Source organism: Syngnathoides biaculeatus, chromosome 6 (assembly GCF_019802595.1).
Source record: "Syngnathoides biaculeatus isolate LvHL_M chromosome 6, ASM1980259v1, whole genome shotgun sequence".
NCBI classification, from domain to species: Eukaryota; Metazoa; Chordata; class Actinopteri; order Syngnathiformes; family Syngnathidae; genus Syngnathoides; species Syngnathoides biaculeatus.
In genome coordinates, this window is record NC_084645.1 from 24,041,772 (window position 1) to 24,066,721 (window position 24,950).

At 44.7% G+C, this 24,950-nt stretch overlaps 1 protein-coding gene across 3 annotated transcripts; it reads right to left on the bottom strand.

Annotated features, from left to right (window-relative positions):
- Positions 1-674: 674 nt before the first annotated feature.
- Positions 675-24,915, bottom strand: sin3aa (SIN3 transcription regulator family member Aa). 3 transcript variants are annotated; one of them, XM_061822716.1, is made up of 22 exons: positions 24,811-24,915; positions 20,858-21,083; positions 18,835-19,020; positions 18,627-18,665; positions 18,408-18,514; positions 16,813-17,110; positions 14,747-14,995; positions 14,516-14,668; positions 13,326-13,481; positions 13,147-13,236; positions 12,141-12,259; positions 11,847-12,057; positions 10,477-10,593; positions 10,161-10,399; positions 9,898-10,081; positions 7,471-8,062; positions 5,839-6,008; positions 5,145-5,318; positions 4,950-5,042; positions 3,751-3,845; positions 3,310-3,502; positions 675-1,973 (listed from the first exon to the last, which is right to left on the bottom strand). In XM_061822716.1, exons 2-22 carry the CDS (start codon positions 21,053-21,055, stop codon positions 1,758-1,760), a joined length of 3,879 nt encoding a protein of 1,292 aa, XP_061678700.1. In that variant the 5' UTR covers positions 21,056-21,083; positions 24,811-24,915; the 3' UTR covers positions 675-1,757. The 3 variants fall into 3 exon arrangements, with proteins under 3 accessions (XP_061678700.1, XP_061678703.1, XP_061678702.1); XM_061822719.1 differs by lacking the exon at positions 24,811-24,915 and adding an exon at positions 22,416-22,691; XM_061822718.1 differs by lacking the exon at positions 18,627-18,665.
- Between the last annotated feature and the right edge of the window lie 35 nt (positions 24,916-24,950).

Consider the following 24,950-nt stretch of genomic DNA (forward strand, 5'->3'; position numbering starts at 1 on the left):
TGATCGTATCATAATGACAGAGCATGCGAGGAAAGAAAGGTCGCACTCTGCCAAGTCTGTCCGCGGCTGTCACATTGAATTACCCAGAATGCTTTGGGGCTCCAACATCCCCAAAGAATTTCCTTTTGTGATGCATTTAGCCGACACCTGCAGAGGTCATAGCTTTGCGTGAAACAAAGGTCGATTTGCTTCTTTTTTTGGGTTGGGGGGGCTTTTTATTCCGAAATAGGCGCAACCTAAAAATTCAAAACTGATACAGTTCATGATTTTATGATGGCTACAACTTGATTCTAAGACATTATTTCTATGAAATAATAGTACACTTAAAGTCCCACTGACACGAAAAGTATGCTTTTTAGTACCTTTTTAATTTAAAAAAAAAAAAGGCAGCTGGAAAAATTACAGGAAAATCTGCACCATTTTGTAAGCTTAATTTCAAGTAAGCTTACTTTCTGGTTTCACTTTTGCTCTTTGCCATCATAGGCATAGATAGTACATACAAAATAAAAAAGACAGATGGAAATAAAAATCCAGAGACTTAAACGCTACAAATGTGTTTTTTTAATTATTACTTTAAATAATATCTAAATAAATGGACGAAAGACATGCTCATGTGACTTTTCCAATATCAAAAATCCAACCGGGAGGGGAGAGTAAGGGAGAAGTCGGAGGGAGTGCAGCAGAAATTTATCCAGGGTGGGAGGGGGGTGGGGGCTTTAAAGGGGTAAAGGTCTGATGGTCGCAGTGCTTTTCTTTCGATTTTCTCCAATGACATTGAAAAACAAAATATTTGTCATTTATAAAAAGAGAAAAACCTGGATACAATTCTACTTTTTCACATTCCCCCCCCCCAAACTATGTAAGTAATAAAGATGTAACGACACAAGAAAACAGAACACAGATTGGGGGAAGGGGGGGGGTTCCTGGGGGTCTGGTGCAAGGTTGGAGAAAAACAGCTAATTTGTATCATCAAGTCCCTTTGGTAAAAACTGTAATAAATGTCTTTTTTCCATCTTTCTTTTCTGTTCTTTTTGTTTCCTTTACATTCTAACAGCATGGAAAGTTCTACTAACACAACAACACAATCATAAAAAGTCTCAGACTATGTACAGTGTATTTACAAAGTGTGTGTGTTTCAGCACTAGTGGTGGGCTTTTTTTTCTAAATTATTTTATTTTTTAAAAAGTTGTCTTCCAGGGCGGCGAGGATGATCTGTTAATAGAGCTATATATATTATATATGTATATATGTACAACACGGACGTGACAAGCTTTTAGAACGGTGCACTTTTGAGTCCAAACGGTGTTGCGAGGCGCCGCGTTCGCCGCCTGGCCACATTGTTTGCGGGGCTTGACCTAAAACCGGAAGTGAGTTGTAATTGGGCGTTCATCCCCATCCAAGAATCTGGGAAGCTGTTTCTTGTCCCCCCCCCCCCCCAATAAGTGCACTTGTCCAGGATGTCCCAGCTATCTTAAAGAAACCCCCCCCCCCACCTCGGAGTGGGATTTTGTGGACGGTGGAATGGTAAAGCATTGTTCACTGTAGAAAAAGCGGCGATGCTGGTGAGTGGGACGAGACCATTCCCGAGTTTTGGCAGCCTTACTGGGGGGTGAGTATGGGGTGGTCCCAGCTAAAAACGCTGGTAAACAAAGTGTAACCTCGCCACCGCCAGAGCAACACACACACACACACACACACACACACACACACACAAAGCGCCTTAAAAACAAAATGGCTTCCTGACCTGGAGCCGCTCACTACGGGTTGTACTTGACGCGGTATTTGCTGATGTTGTGGAAGTGGAGGACCTCGGGCTGGCGCGAGGTGCTGCAGGGCAAAAGTCCGTCGCGACCCTCGCCCATCAGCCACTTGTCGGTTTCGGCGGCCATGTCGGCGGTCACGTGCTCCGCGGCCCACGCCGCCAGCCACGCCTGGAAGCGCTTGTGGAGGCGTGTGCTCACGTGCTCGTGGGACTGTGGGAGGAGAGAGGAAGGAGCGTTGTTGCTACCGATCGCGACAAGTCAGTCAGTCAGTCACACACACCCACATAATCGACCCAAATTGGGGTTTTCTTTATATTTTGGCCTGTTTTACTGCCGCTTCCCTCCACCCACTTCTGGCGTATTCAGGGATGAGAATGACCAATTTGGAAAGACACTGAAAATGTCTGCCATAATGCACGCAACGCACCAAATTTGTTTTACAACACACACTGTTAAATAGTGAGCTCTGGTTACTTCTACCAGTGTAAATACAGGCCACTCATAACATTTTGAAAACTTAAAATATGAGTCCAAACAACCAAAATAATTTTGCCAAACTTCACACATAAAAATGTAGAAAGAGTGGAATTTATATCAAATAGGCTTCTGCACTTACAAGTTAGACTTCAGAAATAAGTACACAATTAATTTGTTTATACATATATTATATAAGAGAGAGAGAGAGAGAAAGAGAGAGAGAGAGAGAGAGAGAAAGATAGATCATGATATATATAAGTGAGCGATAAAATGCGTGATCGTATTAACAGTTGTCTATTATATAATATTTGAGAAATTTACGTCCAACTTACCTTTGCGTTTCCCGGTTCGGATATGCTCCCGGATATTTTTTGCTCCTCGGCTTCCACAATTGATCATATCGGAACACAGAGTGCACAGGGCTTTGCCCGGAACATCCAATTTTTGTATGTGTTCGGTTACATGTTGATACCGTTTTTGTTGCACCTTTTTCAAGCCATGCCCATCTGAAACAGTTTTCTTACCCCGTGGTTTTTATCAATTTCCCCGGCACGATTTTCATCTTTTCGCTCCAAGACTTTCGCCATACTGCCAAACGTGCAGACCGCTCGATAACATATGTCTATAAGTGATAACTATGCCGTAGAAAACGGAATGCTTCCCTATGAAATGTTAACATCAGAGTGAAAATACCGATGCAATACCGCCAAAATTCTGCTGGAAATCTGAATATTGTCGTTATTATAAACACCAAATTTAATCCAGATAGAAATGCCATTTTCTGCTACCACAGCTGTGACTAATTTCACGACGAGCGTTGCCGATAGATGCTGGCGACCGGTCTTGATCGCAACCTCGCCCCGCGTCAAGCCGTACCCCCCCCCCCCCCCCCCCCCAAAAAAAAAAAAAAAATTGTCAACGGATTTACACCTTTCACAAAAATGACATTTTCAGCTGAAAAAACTTGAAATTCCGCGAATACGCGGAAAATTCTCATCCCTGCGTATTGGTCATCTTGTTCACTAACTCACATGTACGCACAGACATCCAATCTAAAGGATCCATCTACCTGGTGCGCGCGCATCAGCGCAGTCCGCCGATACATGTAGTCCTCTGACTTGAAGACGTACACCATCTTGTAGGAGTTGAGCTTGAACATGCACTCCATCTTTTCCTTGTCCAGCGACTTTTTGCCTCCCTCGCCGGCCTCCTTGTCCAGCTGCTCATGACACTTCTGGTACTTCCGGATCCGCCGCAGATTCCTGGTTGTGACAGGAGTGATGGACATGCTTCAAACATGACACAAAGACCCATCTATCTTTTCTACCGTTCCAGGGGATGCTACTGAATAGATTTTGCGAGGTTGTGTTTTGGGACAATTTCATCACATCGCCATGCAGAGGTAGGTTAAATGACCATTTATCAATCAGAACAATAACCAAAGGCGACTCCGATAGAGTAAGTTGGGCTCTAAAAAAATCCAAATCAAAGAGGGAAGTGGGTTCCTGACCTGGGGAGAAAGACGGGCTTCTGAGCCAGATGCTCCCTCAGCTCGGGAGTGGTGGTGTCCAGGTTCAAGTAACGTCCGACGTAATCCGACCACCGCTGCAGACACAAAATGAGATGGTTAATATATTAATTCAAACGTAACCCAACACAGTGGTTGGTACCTTGCCGTATAGGTGCGCGAACCAATGTTCCCTCTAAGCTGCGCAACTGCGCATTTGCGCACTTGTTGCATACTCTCAGCACAGAGGAAAACAGATCCAGTGGAGTGAACTACAGCTTGATGTCTTTTCTTTTTTTTTTTTTTAAACATGGCAGCACACTGCCTCTCACAAAGAGCTGCTGCTCGGCCACACACACACACACACACACACACTACTTCCTTGTTTACCTGACACTGCCCCCCTCAATTTTAAAGGGGTACACTCATAATTACAAACACCGGGGTATGTGAAGAGTAGAAGAGAATGTGGTGAAACTGGATGAGATTTTTTAGGTTTTTTTTTTAGTAAAAAAGGTCTGGTCTGAAGCCAAAGTAGAAAGTACAGGATGAGATGGTGTATAATTTAAAATTCCACCTTGGCACAGCCTGATTGAGGATGAAAGAACAGATGATACAGTTCCCAAAAAGCTAATTCTGTATTTTAAATACAGGAGGAAACATAACATTAACCCTAAAACTGTTTGGGAGCATCATTCAGCTTTCAACATGCATTGGGAAAGATATTCTGCAAGCAATAATTCAGTTTTACACAAAGAAAAAATACGGGGATATCATTGTGGGTTAAAAAAAAAAGGTTAGCAATGTATTTTTTTGTTTGTTGACATTTTCAGTGTAAGTTTGCAAAAACACAAACTTGCTCTTAAAAATGTTCTGATTGGAATGTAATCCGAAACTTTTTAATGAGCCATGTAACTTAAATGGATGAGACTAATTGACCACAGTGCATACGTTTGATGTTGCTCATGGTGGTCAAAGGGAGCGCTAATGGCTTTAGTGTGTTTGCTCAGACACGTCAAAAATTAGAGGGAACATTGGCCGCAACAATTAACTTTCACTAGGTTAATTTTCAACCCATGTCTCACACAAAAAAATATAACACAACCAATGTTTGTCATTACATGTTGTAAGAATTTTTAAAGCGCAAAACCCAGGATGGGAAAGGCTCAAAAGCCAGGAGCTTTGTGTTGGGTGTTTCTCACCTCAGCCTCCAGGGGCTCGTCAGAGTTCTCCTCCTCAGTGTCGAGCAACTCTAACGTCAGCTGCACCAGGCCTCTGTTCCTTACGAACATCACCTGGGTGGACCAAACGCAAAGGTGGTAACACACTTCTTCGCTGAGAGTCCATAACTTGTACCTCCACCAAGCACAAAGGGAGATGATGTCTTGAGCGACTACCTTAAAGCAGTTCTCATCAGACATGAGCTGTTCCGCTTTACGTTGGTAGGCGCCCTCCAAGGAGCTCCTGGAAGACAACGTGGACATGGATCCCCCGCAGGCTCCGTTCGCGCTCTCAGCCAAGTACAAATCCGTCACCTGGACGCAGATCTCGTCACTCACGATGTGCTGGAGCTGCGAGAGGATTTGTGAAGTACATGATTGAATCTGGGGCGAGAAAACCGAGTACCGGAATTCCCGGCCCGCAGAGCGCACCTGGTTATAAGCCTCACCCGGTACATTTGGAAAGGAAATACCATTTGGTACGTACATACGCCGCAGCTATGTAAAAGCCGCAAGTGCCCAAATTGAAAAACGACATATTTACAAAGACGGGACACAGAGAAATTAACGCTAGCGCCGCCACGTAACAGGGCCGGTTAAAAAAAAACACACCGGTAAAAATCACAGCAGTAACACACTAGCGCAGCGCCAACACGGTCCGGTAAAAGTCACTTCCTCGCCACATATATTCCACCGGTCTCACTCTTACCTTTTCCGCTCGAGTGCCCCCTTCCGGCCGTTAGAAAAAAAATGCACAAATTTTTCACATCACCGCATAAACCGCAGGGTTGAAAGCGTGTGAAAAAAAAAGTCGCTGCTTGTAGTCCGGAAATTACGGTAAAATGGAAACAGCGAGAGATGAGAAGCTCACCTGCCGGACGATGCTCTGAATGAGCTTATCCATGGTGAAGGCGATGTACGCGTGAATGGTGAACATTTCCCTTAGCGAGTCCTCGTACTGCGACGACTCCATGTTGCCGTCCAACAGGTTGCGAACCATCTCCAGGAAGGCCGAGTAGTAAACCTCCACGTCGATGTCCACTAGTGGGAGATCGATGACATGTAAATATGTTTTTTGCTTTTAACCTAACAACTAGTGATAGAAATAATAAACATTCTTTCATGCCCAAATCATGCCCAAATGGCTTATTGAGCCAATCTAGGCAAAATATTAAGTACGACTTGGCTGCATCCAGCGGAGATGTTGGCGACTCAAGGCCTCTTCATACTCCCGCGTGTTTGGACCGTGCTGCGGCTGCCCCGCGGGTACCTTTATACTCGACCGCAACTTGTGTGCCGTTTTGACAATGTACCAGAGTTCTCCCCAAGTCAGAGGTGTCGCTACAGCTGGTGTTGGCTAGGATGCTGTGACAGTCTGAGCACTCCCCCGTGCTGAAAAGTCCCCTTGTGATTAATGGGCATGCGTTACTAACAGGGGACCTCTGGGTATGTAGTAGATGGTTACTGGGAAATCTCCTGCTCTCAAAGTTCCGCGTCTTCTACACAGAGGCAAGCTAACATATGTTATATCCTAACCGTAACCCTAACGTAACCTTAAAACATAAGTATACGCATATCGGTACGTTCGCTGTGTTTGTCTTTCTGAGATGTCCAAAGCGAACATGAGTACTCGGCGGCGACAAGTTGTCGAATGGCACACGTTGAAGCACGGATGGGGATGTTTCAGACTGGCCGGAAGTTTACAAAATATACGCGCATGCACATTAATGAAAAAGAAGACTTTTCAGCACCGGGAGCGCTCAGACCATCACAATGCCGCAGGGTGGCGCTTCTTCACCACTTTTTGGTCATTTCTGGTAGCCATTTTTACTTTCTTTTCTGTAACAAGGAATAAAGCAACAAGAATGGGAACTGCGGAACAGTGTCTGCTTAAACAAATGGACCTTAACCCATTCGTGGGCAGCGTCCCATTTTTGGGACATCATGATTTTCATGCATTATATCCTTCAGTATATCAAAATATTTAAGTGTTTTAATCTGAAGCCATAATTTGGTATCAGGAGAGGATAACTCATTGGTCGAAGTTCAAGAGATTATAAATTAGTAAAGTTATCATATAACTTAACCATAAACGTTAGGAGACTTTTATCTCAACAAGGCAAAAATTTGCGACCCTGCCCATGAATAGGTTAATGACCACATGATACGTTTATTAATGCTCCAAAATTGATGAAAAAGGCGGTGACGTAGGTGGGATGTGGAGCGAGGGGGGGGGGGGGGGGCGATGAGTACATCATCACAACATGTGACTAAAGCCGACCAATCATTCGAGATGCTCTCAATGGCTTTCTCCCTGCAGCAACTTTTTTTGACGTGTTTCACGGGGCAATGCGTAGGTCACATGATGCAATTCGGGCGTTGGTGACCTCGCGAGTATAAAGAGGCCTTCCGGAGGAACACGTCATCTACACAAGTTGAGCTGTTAATAAAGAAATTTTGACCCGATTTACTGCAGTTTCTCATTCTCATTCCAAACACTCACTGGGCTCCTTGAGTCTCAGCTGGATGGCCGGGTTATCGTTCTTCTCCTTCCGGAGTCCGAGCACCTCGCGGTCCCAATCTCTTTCCCGCACGTCCTCCTCAATCTGCCGCTCCGCCTGCCAGTAGAGGCGCAGGAGTCGCGAGCACAGCGTGTGGTGCAGCCGCAGGAAAATGTACCAGTTGTTGTTCACGTAGAAGAGGTTGTAGGCATCGTCGCAGCTACGCAGCTTCTGTGCCGCCGTGTTGCTGAACAGCAGCTTGGACTTCGAGGGGCTGCCACCTCCTCCCCCTGGGATGCCGTTGTGCTTCTTGGAGGAAACGCTCTCTTGCACGTCCATCTCCTCATCCTCTCCCTCCTCTTCCTCCTCCACGTCAGAGAGCTCGCCGCGCTGCGCGAACAGCAAGTCGGGAACGAAGTGGTACATGATCTGCTTGATCTTGTACTTGTCCTCCTTCTGAATGCCAGTCTGACGCTTGACGTGGTGGATGATGAGGGCCGCCGCGTCTTCCAGGATCTGCCGGTCCTCGTACGCTCGGGTCAGGTGGGGCCCTGAGGGTGGGCTTGCGTTCTCCTCAGACGCCTGCTCTTGGCGCTGTAGGGCAAAAACATTCAATTATAGGCTGATATATACACCAGTGTAAGATGTTATAAATTTGGCTTGCGGGAAAGATTTGGATTACTGCAACCAACCCCGATAACGCAGTCATGTCAGGTTGTGCTAACACGTCGTTTAGGCTACAATGCTTGCTAATACTTTTGATGAGCCACATGTGAAACTAGGGTTGTTGTTTAATTAGTTGGTAAAAATAGAAGTTAGTACTTAATAACGTAGTCATTTATATAAGATGGGTAGATGAGTGTGTGCAAGAAGTGTGGCGTTTAATCTTTACGATCCTCTCTGTTTTAAGTATTTTGCCACTATCTTGTGGCATCTGTACTCAATTACATAATTTATTCCTTTTTATTTTTGCTATTCGGGGCAGGGTTTATTCCCTATCCACAGCAAAAAGTATAGGTTCACTGTGGTGCCGAATAGAGAGCCACATGTCGGAAAAGTAGCTAGCACTTTTTTGTCTTAATATAATCCATAACAAATAGAATAGAATACTAGCAGGAGAGAAGATGCCAGAAGAATGGAGGAAAAGTGTGCTAGTCCCCATTTTTAAGAACAAAGGTGATGCTCAGAACTGTGGAAACTAAAGAGGAATAAAGATGATGAGCCACACAATGAAGTTATGGGAAAGAGTAGTGGAGGGTAGACTCGGGTCAGAAGTAAGTGTCTGCGAACAACAGTGTGGTTTCATGCCAAGAAAGAGTACCACAGATGCATTATTAGCCTTGAGGATGCTAATTGAAAAGTACAGAGAAGGTCAGAAGGAGCTACATTGTGTCTTTGTGGATCTAGAGAAAGCCTATGTCAGAGTACCAAGAGAGGAACTCTGGTACTGCATGCAGAAGTCTGGTGTGGTGGAGAAATATGTTAGAATAGTACAGGACATGTATAAGGGTAACAGAACAGCGGTGAGATGTGCCGGAGGAGTGAGAGAGTAATTTAAAGTGGAGGTGGGACTGCATCAGGGATCCGCTCTAAGTCCCTTCCTGTTTGCAGTAGTATTGGATAGGCTGACAGATGAGGTTAGACTGGAATCCCCTTGGACTATGATGTTCGCAGGTGATATTGTGATCTGCAGTGAAAGCAGGGAGGAGGCAGAGGAACAATTAGAAAGATGGAGGCATGCACTGGAAAGGAGAGGAATGAAGATTAGCCGAAGTAAAACAGAATATATGTGTGTGAATGTGAAGGGCAGAGGAGGAAGAGTGAAGCTCCAGGGAGAAGAGATAGCGAAGGTGGACGACTTCAAATACTTGGGGTCAACAATACAGAGCAATGGAGAGTGTGGTAAGGAAGTGAAGAAGCGGGTCCAGTTGGCGGAAGGTGTCTGGTGTTCTATGTGACAGAAGAGTCTCCACTAGGATGAAGGGCAAAGTTTATTAAACAGTGGTGAGGCCGACCATGGTGTACAAATTAGAGACGGTGGCACTGAAGAAACAACAGGAAGCAGAACTGGAGGTGGCAGTAATGAAGATGTTGAAGTTCTCGCTCACAGAGAGGAGGTTGGGTAGGATTAGAAATGAGCTTATTAGAGGGACAGCCAAGGTGGAAAAAGATGACATACTGTGGCGACCACTAACGGGACTAGGCGAAAGGAAAAGAAGAACATGTCAGAAAAGTACTGCAAACTTTTTTGTCTTAATATAAGACATAACAAATAAACATTTACATACAGCACTACAACAGCTGTGATGCCATAAATGATGCCTGCAAAGATCTTCATTATTCTTAAGGCCAAGAATTGACCAAAAAGGCAAGAGATTTTAATGCTGTCTTTCCAACAGTGACGGAGGAGAAAAGAAAACAATGCTCACTTCATCGTAGATGCTTTCAATTTCATTGAGCAGGGACTTGGAGCGCAGCACTTTGGTGTCATTTTGCTTGAAGTTAATTCCCTGATGGTCCAGAGACTTGAGGTAATACTTCTCGTTCTGCTCCCGCCAGATCTTGTTAAAACTTCGCTGTGCTTCCCGCCACTCCTCCTCCTTGGTCTTTAGCCTGAGGGGCACATGTTACAGGATGAAAAATTCAGTTTAATTCAAAACATGGACATGAATAATCCTGGTCCGACACGCACCTCTTTAACACGATGGGTACGGAAACGGCCGGGTTCTTCTTTAGGCCGTCAATAATGTCCGAGGCTTTATCGCCGTATATCCTCTGGATGGCTTTCCGGTGCACCACCTCCGAGGAGCCGCCCAGCGTGTTGTCTAAGCGGAATTTGGCCTGCTCCTCTGCCGACATCCGCGATATCTTGCGCTGTACGGTCTCCAGGACCCGGATGGTCGCCAGGTTGGTTTCCAGCACCACGTCCAACTGTGCGGAAGAAAACAACCATTTTTGTACACGAGGGCGTGTTCAAGTCCACACGTACGTCACATGAAATGACTTACCTCAAAGCGCTCGTCCTCACACCTGTAGATGTGCTCTTCGTACTGCGTCTTCTTGGAACTAACAAAGGTGGAGTCCTCAGACCAGGAGGGCAAGGACACCCAGGTGTCGTTTAGCACCTGAAGCCACCCAGAAACAAACAGGATAAATTTCTAAACTCTGCATCTTTGTTATCTGCTGCTTAAGTGCTCCTTGCAGTTAAATGTTTGACAGCCACCCCATTTAATAATGCTTGTACCGTTAAAACAGGGGTGCTCAATGCGTCGATCGCAACGGCATGCCGAGGAAAAAAAAAAAAAAAAAAAAAAGACATCAGTCGCATTTTTTTTTTTAACTTTAGCTCACCGCGCGTGTGCAAACAACGACAGTACAGGAAAACACCCTGTCAGTGAGTTCCCCCTAGGTTAAGAAATCTTAATAAACTTAAGTATGGATGCTGCAGTAAAGCAGACAAAAACATATAACTTTCATTCGGAATGGGAAGTGGCCAACTTTTTCACAATGTCATTTTCAAAGTGCATTTGCCTCATCTGCCAGTTGAGTGGCATTTTCGAACTGTTTATGGAAAATACGACGCCGACTTTCCGCCGAAAAGCAAGCTGAGAATGAGAAGTGAACGAATTAAAATCCCTATCTGTTGCACAGCAGGCACTTTTCTCACAATATAGTTGAGCAGCAAAAGCCGCCACCCCACCGTTTCCGGGTTTGTCAAAAAGATGGTAAAAGAGGCACAGCTGACTCGTTGTTACGATCTCTTAAAAATAAGGCGGAAATATTATCTTCAATAAAACCTCTGCAGCTATAAAGGCGATGTGAAGCCATGGCTGATGTGTGGAAGGACATCTCGGATTGTGAGTGTTTCTCACTGCAGTTGGACGAATTCACTACGTGAGTGACACAGCCCAGGTGTGCATTTTCATTCGTGTGGCGTTTAGTGATCATCAACGTGAACTCAGATAGTTCCACATTTTTTTTAAGGTTAATTATGTTGTGTAATATTGGCTCATGCGGCTATGCAAGGCACACGAACATACATTTACACATAAAGAATCCTCAATATACTTTAAAATAAATATGTTTTGCATTTTTGTCGTGGGTAAATGTTTGTGCAATGGTCATTGTATTTCCTCATTGGTCATTCTAAAAAAAAAAAAAAAAAGTCACCCCCCAACCCCCGTCAATCATGAGAGGCTGGCTGCTTGAGAAGTAGATCTTGGGGTAAAAAAAAAGTCTGGGCACCCCTGAGTTAAAAGTTTTAGGATGGTAAAAGTCAAGACTCTTTAGTTGACAAGTAGATTGTGGTTAACGTGTGAAACTATCAGTGGAATATAAGAGGACGATTTTGCTTCGTTCGCAGCATTGCTCCACTCACCTCTTTACAAAGCGGAGTCCTCCCAGTGCATTTGGGCTGCTGGTAGCTTTTGGGCAGCGCCCTGTAACTGGAGCCAAGCCTCTTGCATGAAGCGTAGTCAATCTCCATGGCGATGCCCTCAGTGGCCCGCTCCTTCGGGTAGGCCTCTATGTGGGACATTTCCCGATACCCCATGAAGTTTTTGAACCAGGTGAAAAGCTCCGGGAATTTCCTGGAGAGAATAATGGAATGATTGGATGAGAGACATACTAGTCACGATATTATTATGAATCAAAAGCCCAAGCAAGCACTCACCCTAAGAAGGGCACCACCAGCTGCACCAGCTCAGCCCGGGAGATCACCTCCTGATTAAAGATGACCAGGCAGCGCAGGAAGTTGTCATAGGCCTCCGGACTCCGCAAGGCTTTGCGCACCTTCAATTAGAAACGCATTCACAAATGTTTGACCTCGGAAAAAACACACATCAGTTTGCACGGGAAATCTGTCTTGAATTTAAATTATGAGTGGTGGGAGCATTCGCAAAAATCAGCTGGGATAGGCTCAAGCTCACAAGTGAACCTAATTAGGACAAGTACGATAGAAAAAGAATAGATGATTTGTCGTCAGGTTCAGGGTGTTCCCCGCCTCCTGCCCGCTGACAGCTGGGATAGGCTCCGGCAGTCCCTGCGACCCTCGTGAGGATAAGCGACAAAAGAAAATGGATGGATGGATTTGCCTTCATCACATCACATGCATTTTGTGTACACGTGTGTTGTCTTTGTCCAATATTTAAATTTGATTGATGATGGGAAACAAGTATGACATCCTAAAATATAAGAAAACAGGGAGAAGTGTAACACTTTTACCCCACTATAATGAAAATTTTGTTGCAGTAAAATACATCGATTTCATATTTTCATTATCCATCCATTTTCTGTACGGCTTATCCTCATGCAGGTCGTGGACTTGCTGGAGCCTGAGTGGCGGGCTACATCCTGAACTGGTTGTAAGCCAATCCCATGGCATATACAAACAAACAACCAGTCCGTCTGACTCTCACACCTACGGGCAATTAGAGTCTGCAGTTAACCTACCACGCATGGTTTGGGGATGTAGGAAGAAACCCGAGTACCCAGAGAAAACCCACGCAGGCACAGGGAGAACATGCAAACTCCACACAGGCGAAGTTAGGTTTGAACCCCACTCCTCGCAACTGCGGTGCAAATGTGCTAACCTTTGCATTATATAAATATAACTTCATGTAAAAATAAATAAATGAATTTTGGAAAAGTCCAGAAGGAAATGTAAAACGAAAACGTACCTTCTCAAAGAACAGCGACTCGGTTCCGACCCCATGCTTGCTGGCCTCGGTCATGGACGAATCTTTCAAATTCAGTAACTTGAGCTTTTTCTGTTTTAGCAACATAGAAAGGGAGAAACTTGAATGACAAAACAGTCACATGAGTGACATGGAACGGAATAAATGGAGGTTTTGCATGCCTTGATGGGGGGCGTGGCTCCGGGAGTAGGATGCCGGCGGATCTGGCAGCCGTTCTGATTGGGCCTCTGCTTGTTGTTGAGCAGCAGCTTCTTGGCGGTGCCGCCATGATCGTTCCGTACCGACTCGGCTTTCTCGGCTGTCGTCTTGCTCAGCAGCTGAGTGGAAGAGTTTGTGCGCGATTATACTGAGTGAGGAGGGATGTATTCACGCAGTAATACGGGTTCGAGATGATTTCCAGTTGTCATGTGGATGACCCGAGTGTCGCTTCTGTCATTAGGTTTTACTTCATGTTTTTGAGTGAAGGACACTCGCTGAGAATGTCTATGCCTGTTGTCGTACAACTGAGTCCATCTCGTTGTGCAGTTTGAACAGAATAAGCACTGAGTGACAATTTAGACTGCTAAATTAGCTTAGTTCTGTCATTCCTAAACACTGTGGCCGAAACGTTCCATCCATCCATCCATCCATTTTATTAGCCGCTTATCCTCACAAGCGTCGCGGGGAGTGGTGGAGGCTATCCCAGCTGTCAATGGGAAGGAGGCGGGGTACACCCTGAACTGGTTGCCAACTAATCGCAGGGCACCTACAGACAAACTGCCGCACTCATAATCACAACTAAGGGCAATTTAGCGTGTCCAATTATTCTTGCGTGTTTTTGGAACGTGGGAGGAAACTGGAGTGCCCCAAGAAAACCCGCGCAGGCACGGGGAGAACATGCAAACTCCACACAGGCGGGTCCGGGATCGAACCCGTGACCTCACAACTGTGAGGCCAACGTTTTCCAGCTGACCGCCGTGCTGCCCCAAATGTTCCAATTTCACTTCATTAATCCATTCATCTATACATTCACCCATTTTCTTAGCTGCTTATTAAAAATTCAATTCATGTTGCATTTTTTTGGGATGTGGGAGGAAACCGGAGTGCCCCGAGAAAACCCACGCAGGCACGGGGAGAACATGCAAACTCCCACTGAATTAATATTAATATAAATTTTTGCTAGCTGTGTGAGTCTGCAATATTATTATTCTGTTGGGAGAAAGGATCACTGCAAAATCCCACAATATTGGAAAATATCTGCAATATAAAGTTAAGAGACGCTACGTACAATTTAAAAATCTGCAATACATTCAGACTGCGAAAAGTGGGACGATTGTACATCGGTGTCAAACTAATTAAAAATTTCGCTCACCACTGAACTGTTGGCATCTGGAAGGAACTGTCCGAACTCAGAGAGCAGGTCCTCTTGGTTCTTGAAGAGCCGGGCCACCTGAGCGTACACCTCCTGCTCCGTCAGAGCCGGGGTGTAGTTGCCTCCAGCCTCCTTTGCGTTCCGTTGCTCCTTCTGCAAAATATAACCCGGAATATTAGTTCACGCAAACTATTTCCGACAGTGTCGTCACTGCGAGTTTCTTCGGCCGACCTGGTACGTGTGCAGGATCTCCAAGAAAGCTTTGTAGATGTTGGGCTGGCCCTGAAAGCGGTTCTTGATCTTATTGACGTAGTTGATGGCGTGGTTGAACTCCACCGGCTGGTTGTTCTGCGCTGGCAAACCGGCGGACATCCCGCCGAGGGGCGGGTGGAGGGGCACGGGCGGGGAGCGCGGCGCGGTGTACGCCGGGATGGACGGGTTGCTCTGGCTGCCCGGCGTGGACGCCTGCGGCTGAAGGGGCTGCGGGAGGGGGACACGGCTTCAAGGTCAATGTGAATGATTTTTGCGGCACACCACAGCTGTTGATCGTGGAGTGTGGGAAACAATGGAGCTTCAGAACCACGTGTGAAATGATACAAAGACACGGAAACTCCACAGCTATGTTTATCCCACCTCCCAAACATCGTTGGACAATAAGTGATAAAAAAAGGAAAAGAAAAGAAGAACAGAATGTACACCGTAAAGTGAGCGGCGCTTCGTTCTTTATGTGAGGCGGCTTTAATCTGACCCTCCCTCCTCCCCTGTTCGTTGCACGTCATCAAAGGGGAAGTGCTGGTAATTTTAGACTGGTTAAAAAAAATAAAAGGTACTGAAAATATTGTATAGATGTTGGCAACAGTTTGGCCCACATACAATGTTTGTATTTTATTTCATTTCTACAGAATAACAAACTGACCAGTGCCACAGAACGGATTCTGCTTCCTAAACTTGCCCGAGTCAATGAAAAGATTTTACATTTGTCACAAAAAAAATCATATATTGTGTTCTCCCCATAGTCACTATTCAATATTTCACCTATTCGCAGTTTTTTGGTAAACCCATCTTCAGATTTTGTCCACCATCTTGCCGCACATCGGCGCCAACAGCTACAGGTTGAAATAAGTAGAAGAGCTTGATTTCGACAAGCCTAGTGCTTTGCCGCCAACTTGATCGTGTACGTGCCGAAACCACTCTCGTGTAATCTATTCGAGACGTCTCACTTCAACATAGTTCCTTGGCAAAAACCTCCCATAAGATAGCGCCAAACGCCCATTTAATAGAAACACAAGAATACTACTTAATTACACTCAAGATAATAAAAAAAGACTACTTTTGAAAAGTAGGACTACATTTCTATTAAGCAGTGTTTTGGCAACATCATGTGATATAAAAGGTTGTTTCAGAAAGAGCACAAAAACCAAGAACTAGAGCTTTTCAGTAAATATTGAATGATTGGTGAAACAATCAGCAAACCAAAATTAGGCAGCAAACTATCCATCCATCCATCCATCCATCCATCCATCTTCTTTGTCGCTTATCCTCGCAAGGGTCGCGGAGAGTGCTGTAGCCTATCCCAGCTGTCAACAGGCAGGAGGCGGGGTACACCCTGAACTGGTTGCCAGCCAATCGCAGGGCACATGGAGACAAACACCCGCACTCACAATCACACCTATGGGCAATTTAGTGTCCAATTAATGTTGCATGTTTTGGGGATGTGGGAGGAAACCGGAGTACCCGGAGAAAACCCACGCAGGCACGGGGAGAACATGCAAACTCCACTCAGGCGGGTCAGAAATTGAACCCGGGACCTCAGAACTGTGAGGCCAATGCTTTACCAGCTGCCCAATGTGCCACCACTATTTAAATATTTTCAGAAGCAATTATTTTACCTTTTATCCCATTGATTAATTGGATACAAATTTCCTGTGCATGACTCATTCATTGCCAGCATTCATATTTGACTACTAAAGCCGTCAATGGCAGTGAACGTGTACAAAACACAGACGGGTCATTTTATTTGTGTGTGGCTTAAAAAGATGTGGCCTCAGCAAATGAGTGTAGAGTGTGTTATCATTTTGGTACGTTAATTACTTTGTTTGTTAATTTGCTGTTGTCAGACACATCGCATTATCTTTTTTTTAAAGTTTGAAATTATTCCAAATTTCAAACATATTCTGTCTTTAACGCACTTCAAGGTTCAGACGTTGCCTCTATTTTTTCATCATCAAATTACTCAAGTTGTTCAAATATTTTTTTTTTTTAGAGGAACACTACTGGGAAATAAAACAAAGACTAACTTTGCTCATCTTGGCGGGGACGGGCTGGGTGAGGAGGGCCGGTGCGCTGGTGCTGGCGGCGGGTGGCGCCTGGGCGGGGTGCTGGGCCCCCGGCGCTCCCGTGATGGGGATGTTCTGCACCGAAATGCCGTGCGGGGTGATGTGGTGGATCTGGCCGGGCGTTGTCACGTTGACCAGGTCGTTGGTCTGCACCTCGATTTTGTAGCCGGGCGGCAGGAAGGTGTTGAAGCCCATGATGAGGTCGGGGTGTCCTTTGAACAGCTGCGACACGCGGTTGATGACTCCGGGGGTGTCAATGCTGGCGGTGTAAACACGACTGGGGTTAGCTGTCACGATGTTATTAATATCATTGGGAAAATATCAACATAATAAAACCAACGCAAAGAACATATACTACGGCTAAACATGAATCATGGACTTAGTGTGGATAATTTCCATGCACATACCAAAACTTGTGTAACGTTGATTAAAAAATACAAAACCTACCGTAATTTCTCGAGTATACTGCGTCCTGATCGATAATGCGCACACCCTTCTACCAATGTACAATGCTCACCACCAATTTGCTGCTATCCTCGCTGTCTTTCTTTCGGCTTGTCCCGTGAGTGCTCAAAATAGTAGCAATTATATGTATTTCTATTTTGCTAGGTTTGTACTTTTGTTGTTTGTACATATTAATTTTCAAAAAAATCATCTGTACAAAAATCCATCCATTTCCTTTTGCCGCTTATCCTCACGAGGGACGCGGGGAGTGCTGGAGCCTATCCCAGCTGTCAACGGGCGGGAGGCGGTGTACACCCTGAACTGATTGCCAGCCAATCGCAGGGCACATGGAGACCAACAGCCGCACTCACGATCACACCTAGGGGCAATTTCGAGGGTCCAATTAATCTGTACAACAATCATAATAATAATAATCTTTGTGCATGTAATGCTGCAGCGGTAATATATATCTTGGGAAAGGCTTCTCCTGGTCCCTGCAATTGTCAGAGCAGAATCCCTCAACGAAGTAAAATAAATGCTCAACGATGGCATAAAATTTTATTAATGCTGTTGTTAGTAATAAATATGCTACCCTAACGATCGTTAAATGCAAAGCACCCCCCCCCACCCCCCCGAGGAGGTCAGAGTTCAGGTTGGTGGCGCACATTACCGTAATAAATATAAATGTGTAACATGAGACACCGAATGATATCAAAATTTATATGTATACCTTTTTTACCACTCTATGTACCTGTATATGACTACACAATGTGATTGCACTTTTTATTTTTTATCCATACCTAAATATAATGCGCTCTATTGACTTTTTGAAAATATCTTTGGGAAAAATAGTGCATTAATTTCGAGAAATTACGGTATATCTCCGAGGAAGGAGGCATCCGTTAGCCTCGTCCCGAAGAGCCGTGCTGGTCTTCAAGGCCGCACCACAACCAAAACCGAAAAGGACCCACCGCCCGTGTGGCGGCGACCACGCCAAAATGAAACGTGAAAGTTTAGTCAACACAGCGTGGCGGCTTGGCAGCCATCTTAGATTGCCGGCCAGCTAGCGAGAAAGGAGCCCGCGAATTCTGGCGCCGGCATCGTGTGCTCACCTTTGAGACTTGAACTCTTTCATGATGTCCAGGAAATCGTTGTAAACCTGAGGCTGGTTCCCGAACTGCAGTTTCACCTGGTCCAAGTAGGACAACGCGTCCTCTACCTTTTTGGGGAACGAAGGGAATGACATTATTTCATCAGCCATCTTTAGTGTTGAGAAACTAAGTCCACGTCGCTTTAAATAAGCTTTACAAGAATATTTGGTTTTATCTCACATTGTTTTCGCACCATCGCGCTGAATAGTTGTTACAGGTCTGCAAAAAAAATTCAGATCTGAACACTTAGTGCACTTGAACACCCCTTTGCTTGTTTTAAATATTGTCATTTTCTTATTCACACTGAACTTTCGTCCTCGCTTGCCCGCCTGGGACACACTCAAACCCGCTCACTCGGCCCTCTGGCGACAAAACGGCACAGACGCACCTTGAGCCGCTGGAACTGCTGCTGGCCCTGCGCCGAGCCCTGCGGCGCGGTCGTGTGGCTGTGCGACGGGATCACCGGGGGCCCGTGGGATTGGACGGCGGCGGGGCTGTGGTGGTGCGCCCCCCCGTGGACGGCTGGGCTCGGCGTGTGGCCGTGGCCTCCGCTGTTCTGGGCCACCGTGGGAACCTGTGGAGAAGAACGACGGATGATTTAGCCCTTCCTTATTTTTGTTGTACTTAACCCTTCCTAAAAGGAAATATGTGTCACTTGTATCTAACAAGTGAGGTACTTAATGATAAAGTAAACAACCCTTTTTATAACTGAAGTATTACAAAGTTTTTTGTATACATTATTAATTTGCCCCATTCGTCCGCATCTGCTCATATGCTGCTTTTAAAGAGAAATGTTGCATTCATCACACGTTTCTTATTTCCAGAATTCATCACAATTTCCGAGTTAAAATTCAAGCGTGTATGAAACCAGATTTAAAAATTATTTAGCATCTTGTGTTAACTTAACACACTTGTTTAACACCTGGTTTTACCACTAATATTACAATATATTGCTTAAAATATTTTTTTCCCAACTATTTTATAGGTTTTAAATTAGACTACTGCATTTATCCATCCATTTTCTTAGCCGCTTATCCTCACAAGGGACGCCGGAGTGCTGGAGCCTATCCCAGCTGTCAACTGCCAGGGCACACCCTGAACTGGTTGCCAGCCAATCACAGGGCACATGGAGATAAACAAGCAGTCCCACGCACAATCACACCTAGGGGCAATTTAGAGTGTCCAATTAATGTTGCATGTTTTTGGAATGCGGGAGGAAACCAGAGTGCCCACCCGGAGAAAACCCACGCAGGCACGGGGAGAACATGCAAACTCCACACAGGCGGGGCCGGGATCGAACCCGGGTCCTCAGAACTGTGAGGCCAACGCTTTTCCAGCTGATCCACCGCGCCGCCGGTTTCAAATCATTTTACACCATTTAATGAAATGCTTATGGCCTCATTAAATTTATTTTAAAATTATGTTAACCGTATTTACACTCACACTAGAGCTGGGCTGTATGTCTACAGAATAAACTGTGACCCCCCCCCCCTCCCCTCAAATAACCCAACATCCGATTGGGATCAAACCACCCGTCTTCTAAAGGAATAATGAAAAGAAAACGATAATAATTAAATAAAGTTTTGCTTTTTGGCTTTCCCTCACATTTGTCGAATTTGTCATATTTTTAAACTTTGAAAAAGTCAATATAATAAGGTAGCTCGACGGGTGCATTGGTCAGTGACGTCGCTCCACCCGCAACTCTCGCACTGTCTTTTCTTCTGTAGAGTTGTACAGATAAGGCAAAGCAACTACGACAAAATATTTGGCGCACGGAACGCGATTCCATTTTTGCAACCAAAGTAATGCTTAACAAATCTTTACATCTGCATGATTCAGAACAATATTAAAACATTAAATGATGTGATAAAGTGAAATCAAGTTTATCTTAATTTTGGTCATTGGGTCCCACCACTTATTGCTTTTGTTGTTGTCATCATTATTATTATGTGTAGTGCATGTTGTGGAGTGTGTTTTTTTTTCTTTTTTTTGTAACTCAAAGTATTGCATCCTAAAACCTATTTTTTTATTACTTGAAGCGAATATGTAAATCATTGTACATTGTTTTTGGAAAATTTGTTGTAAGGTGCTTAGAGGTGGTATCATTTTTCTTCTTTTTTTTTTTCAGCACTATGATTATGGTTGTTTTCCCTTTAAGGTACTTTTTATCTTATTTTTTGCTCACTTATGGGTATGAACTTGGTTGAGGATGACCTACTAGACAGAAACCCTCCAATTCTGTAATTTATAAAGGTATTATTATCCCACTGTTAATGAATGTAAAATAATTCTATTTTCTTCTTTCTTTCGCTCTATATAAAATGTAGAAAAAAAACATTAAATGACAAGTGTAGTTAATATGGGTGATATTTTCTGATATGAGCATACAGAGATTCTGTATCCCGACGTACCTGGTATCCCTGCGGCACAGAGTACTGGATGCCCGCGGTGGGCTGCATGCTGTCGGCCGCGGCCTCGTACACCGCCGACGACGGCGGAGGCGGTGCCGGAGCCAGGACGCGATGCTGGAAGGTCTCGGCGCTGCCGGGGAGGCGCCGCTGCTGGGACGCAAAAACCGTTTCCTGATCCTCCAGACGCCGCTTCATCATGAACTCATTCTTGAAGGCGCTGCGAGACCTGAGAGGGACGATGTAAAAGATGAGAAGTTGTCGTCTAGACAAAGACAAAGTTAGCATGATAGGACTCCATCACTGTGTTGTCATTTTTTGAGCCTTTTTAACCCTTTTTGTGGTGGTGGGGGATTTTATTTTAGTAAAGAATGGAAGTTGAATCTGCACTTCTACTTGTACCAGTCTTTCTTTACTCTTTTTACAAAAGAATCTTCACTTCCAAGTACACTGCGAGTACTTTTTTCACCTCTGACATTGGGCTAAATCACATTTTTTGGGATGTTTCAGAAGCACGGGAAGAAATGAATGCAAAGGAACCAAAGTCAGGGAAAGGGGTATTTATTTATTTACCCCACCCCCACCAAGAAGACATTTTAAGGACTTTCGTGTCGCTTTTTTGGGGAACTGACCGAGTATAAAAATAAAAAACACAGCTACAATGGCTGTGGCCAATCACGTCTACCGTCCCGCTACGTCACCGAAGCAACAAACGTGGGGGAGTCGGGCTGCCCGTTTACAACTTCCCCGTACTACAGGATCTATTCACGTAAAGGAGCCGATTAACTAAGTGGTTGTAATCGTAAATGCGACTGTGAAATTTGAAACGATACAAAAGTCCCCCCCCCCCCTACGAAATGAAGAGGAAATTAGCTGTCAACTTCGAGCGTGTGAGCTAGCATAGCGTCGCTTGACCGACCGCCGTCGCAACAACAGGGAGGAAATCTGGAAACAAAACTGTTGAATTCGACATTAAACAAAATAAAACATATTAAGAAACAAGTTTTCGAAGTGTTTCGCGGCCACTCGCGGAAGCCCCACGCCCCCTATTTCTGTCGAGGCCTAGATCCGCAAGCATCGGGCTCGAGTTCCAGACGCGGCCGCCATTTGGTGGAGCACGTCGGGTAGGAGAAACGCCGCCGAGGCGCTCGTCGTCGACGGAGGCAAGACCTTCACATCCAAACACACACAAAAAGTCGCCGACTACCCCGTTTCGTCCACGGGCTGTAGTTGTTTTGATTCTTTATTCGCGTTTATTTCGCCCCGGAACTTGGCTTTGTCGTGGGGGTGGAGGGGAGTGTTCCACGGTGTAAACAACATGAGGAGCTCCGGACTCGGAGGGACGTTCGGTAGGCTAGCAGGGAAGCACATGCGGCTATCTAGAAACGTCGCGAAAACAGCCACCCGCGATTCATTCGAGTGATTACTTCTACTTTGCTGCATAATACACGTCAAATGTTTGTTAAGTGTGATTTCCTTTTTTGTTGCAGGACGTCTGTTGTTGGAGCTTCGTGCGTTAGCCGCGTTAGCTCGCTGAATGAATTCCCCAAGCCGAACTCACCGTCTCTCCTTTAAGTTCGCCGACGGTGCTACAGTAATCCGTTCGCCGGGTGGTTTTAACCGCGCTGCCTCTCGTCGGGGTGCGCTCCGAAGCGATCGGCGGACAAACACGACTCGTTACGGGTGGGTATTACAAAATAAATAAATAAATACATTAAAAAAAATAATGGGAGATATGGAGCGGCAAAGTGAGGAAGGAAAAAAAAAAATCTTCCCCGAGAGAGGAAAACAATCTCCGTTAGGTTAGCTTGTGGGTGGGGGGCGTGCGGGATAGGGTAACCGCGCCTCCCCTCGCGTTTCCTATTGGGTGATTTGGTGTGACGTCAAAGCGCAGGGGCAGGGGAGCTACTCCCGATTGGCTGTCGTCGCCGTCACTCGGCGACGGGGCTCGCTGTGGAGCGAGTGCTCCCATTTTGACTGGGAGCGCGACAAAACAAATCGCTTGCTGTCAACGGCTCGACAGAAAATACAAACTTTAAAGTAAGAAATAAAGTCGTTATTTTGGAAGAAAAAGTCTTATTGGTAGATTTCATGAAGAAAAATCTTAGTTATAACGTGAAAAGAAAAAAAAAAGAAACGAAAACCATCACGTTGCCTGTAACATTTTGAATATTTTAAGAGATGTATTAACTTAAATGTGTAAAAAAATCAGTAGCTTGAATTTTAAATGTCTAAAAAAAAACATGAAAAAAACGAATCCCTAGATTACAAGTAAAATCACAAATATGAAAAACGTATATATATATTTTTTTTAAATCCAAATATTTCCAGAGTAAATTTTGGAATATATTAACATTTTCAAATGTTATCATGAATACAAATGTTATGGTGGGGATAAAAATGAATTTTAAATGTCAAAAAAATATGGAAAAAAATAATCCCTAGATTACAAGTAAAATCACAAATATGAAAAACGTATTTTTTTAAAAATACAAATATTTCGAGAGTAAATTTTGGAATATAAGAAAATTTTCAAATGTTAGGAATACAAATGTTATGGTGGAGATAACATTTTTAACAAATATACAATAAGGTTTTAATTATAACATAAAAATCTTTTTTGATGAATGAATGTTTTTAAGAATGAAAATCATAAGATTTGTGGAAAAAGCTATTATATTTGTAGGGCCACGATGTTATATTATCCATCCATTTTCTGAGCTGCTTATCCTCACAAGGGTTACGGGAGTGCGAGAGCCCATATTGGGAATTAAGTTGTCACTATTAATTTTATGAAGATAAAAAAATGTATGCAAGTTGTCAGGAAAATTTGATACGTGTTAAAGGAAGTCAAAATATAACAAAGGGAAACTCCTGGTGTGACTTTAAATCATAATTGGGTGAGATTTAGAAATATATAGGCGTAAATATATAAATTTGTGTCTCGATAGGTCACAAATATTTTCTGAATTAAAAAAAAAGTGACAATAAAGTTTGTACATTTTGAGAAAAATTAAATTACAAAAAAATTGTAGGGGTAAGAAGAGGTTATCTGGATAGAGTAGTCATTTTGTTTGGGTAAAGTAAAATTGTAATATTAGGAACGGAAACCATCTTGTGCCGAAAGTGTCACCTCGGAACACTTTCCGGAATTTTTCGCTTGACACGTCACTCGACGTTTGATCGACCATTTCCGGGGTATACCCCGCCCACTTTGGAGGGGGGGGGAAGCCTCAGCCAATCACGTCATTCGCTCGCGGTGAAAGCATCGCCCACGATAGGCGGAGCTTCAAACGCCAGCCCGGGATTCCTCTTCATTCCTCTGCTAAGCCCACAAAACAAAAAAATAAAAGCAAACGAAACAAAAAACACAAATAAAGGCACAAAAACGCCACACGCGTCGACTCGACACATGACACGCAGTTAACGAAATGTGACATGATTTCGCTGTCTCACGCGGGTAATAGACCGCCTTTTGTTGCTTAAACGGAGCTCGGTCGAAGCGCAGAACAAAAGAACGGAACCACGGCAAAGTCAAACGGCGGCTACGCCACGTCGGGGACGCGTTCCAAAACGAGCGCGACTTATCCGTTTGTCGTTAGCTCTCGTCGTATATTGTTAGGAAAAAAAATGTCGAACGTGCTTGTCCACAACAACACCCCTCCTCCCAGCTACACGCGTCGTCCCCTCCTCCTTCCATTTGCAAAACGTGCTCGACGGAACTCCAAAACAGAGCAAAACGCATCGCGTGCGGTGTTTATCTGCTATTCTAATGGAACGCCGACGCGATACCGTGTAGTACGCTACACGTTACGTTTGTGCACGCACAAAAACAAAAAACATCCGAACATTAATCTGCATAACGCAAACGAGCTCAAAACGCCGATGACAACAAAGCCATGCAAAGTGCACTTGTGTGTGTTTCTTTTCAAATGGGTAGCGATGCGGCTACAAACCCGGCAGGTATAAAGAAGAAGAGTCCCCCGTACTCCTGACGATATTCCTGTTTGGAACAAAATACTTGGGGCACGCCCCCCAAGCGCACCCCCCCCCCTCCCTCCAATTTCCCTGGCATTGGCGAGCGTCACCCATTTTG